Source organism: Cricetulus griseus, unplaced genomic scaffold (genome assembly GCF_003668045.3).
Source record: "Cricetulus griseus strain 17A/GY unplaced genomic scaffold, alternate assembly CriGri-PICRH-1.0 unplaced_scaffold_82, whole genome shotgun sequence".
Lineage (NCBI taxonomy): Eukaryota > Metazoa > Chordata > Mammalia > Rodentia > Cricetidae > Cricetulus > Cricetulus griseus.
This window is the reverse complement of record NW_023277424.1, coordinates 95,783-97,086: the sequence shown is the minus strand read 5'-3', so window position 1 is coordinate 97,086 and position 1,304 is coordinate 95,783. Positions and strand designations below refer to the sequence as shown.

The window sequence follows — 1,304 nt, the reverse complement described above, 5'->3', positions numbered from 1 at the left end:
TACCCTCAAATATTAGTCTTCGGCTGGACACCCTTCAAACTTTAAATGGTTTTCAGAGGTTTCTGGGTGATATTAATTGGAACAGACCTAGTTTAAAAATTACTACTGTTGTGATTCTACAGCTGAGGTGGCAGTGAAGGGGGAGGAGGAAGGCGGCGGCTTGCCCAGAGTCTGGCTCCCGTGCCATTTCATACCTGGAGAGAGCCAGCAAGAAACCTGAGGTGTAGCACGCGGCTGGTAGAGGCCTGCTGAAAATGAGTGAGTATAAACTTGTGGTAGTTGGAGCTGATGGCGTAGGCAAGAGTGCCTTAACGATACAGCTAATTCAGAATCTCTTTGTGGATGAATATGATCCTACGATAGAGGACTCCTACAGGAAACAAGTAGTAATTGATAGAGAAATCTGTCACTTGGACATTCTCGACACAGCAGGTCTAGAGGAGTACAGTGCAATGAGCGACCAGTACATGAGGACTGGGGAGGGCTTTCTTTGTGTATTTGCCATGAATAATACTAAATCATTTGAAGCTATTCACCATTATAGAGAACAAATTAAAAGAGTAAAAGACTCTGAAGATGTGCCTATGGTCCTAGTAGGGAATAAATGTGATTTGCCTTCTAGAACAGTAGACACAAAACAGGCTCAGGACTTAGCAGGAAGTTATGGGATTCCGTTTATTGAAACTTCAGCAAAGACAAGACAGAGAGTGGAGGATGCTTTTTATACATTGGTGAGAGAGATCCGACAGTACAGATTGAAAAAAATCAGCAAAGAAGAAAAGACTCCTGGCAGGGTGAAGATTAAAAAATGCATTGTAATGTAATCTGGGCGTTGATGATGCCTTCTATACATTAGTCCGAGAAATTCAAAAACATAAAGAAAAGATGAGCAAAGATGGTATAAAGAAGAAAAAGAAGTCAAAGTCAAAGTGCATAATTATGTAAATACAATTTGTACTTTTTTCTTAAGGCATACTCAAGTAAAAGTTGTAATTTTTGTACATTACACTAAATTATTAGCATTTGTTTTAGCATTACCTAATCCTATTTTTTTCTGTTCATGTAAACTTTCACCTTTTATCTTAAATACTTATTTTAAAATGACAGTGGAAACCTCTTTTCTCTAAGTGCCAGTATTCCCTGGGTTTTGGACTTCAACTAGCAATGCCTGTGGAAGAGACTAAAGACCTGAGACTGTCTTCCTGGGGTTTGGTGCATGCAGTTGATTCCACACTAATTCTCTTACCAGCTGTGAGCATTGTGTGACCTGGAGTAGTGAAGCTTTTGATCCATCTCTGCTCTGT

At 39.8% G+C, this 1,304-nt stretch overlaps 1 protein-coding gene across 1 annotated transcript; it reads left to right on the top strand.

Annotated features, from left to right (window-relative positions):
- Window positions 1-248: 248 nt before the first annotated feature.
- Window positions 249-839, top strand: LOC113838676 (GTPase KRas-like). Its single transcript, XM_035453929.1, has one exon. It carries the CDS (start codon window positions 255-257, stop codon window positions 822-824), a length of 570 nt encoding a protein of 189 aa, XP_035309820.1. The 5' UTR covers window positions 249-254; the 3' UTR covers window positions 825-839.
- Window positions 840-1,304: the final 465 nt, after the last annotated feature.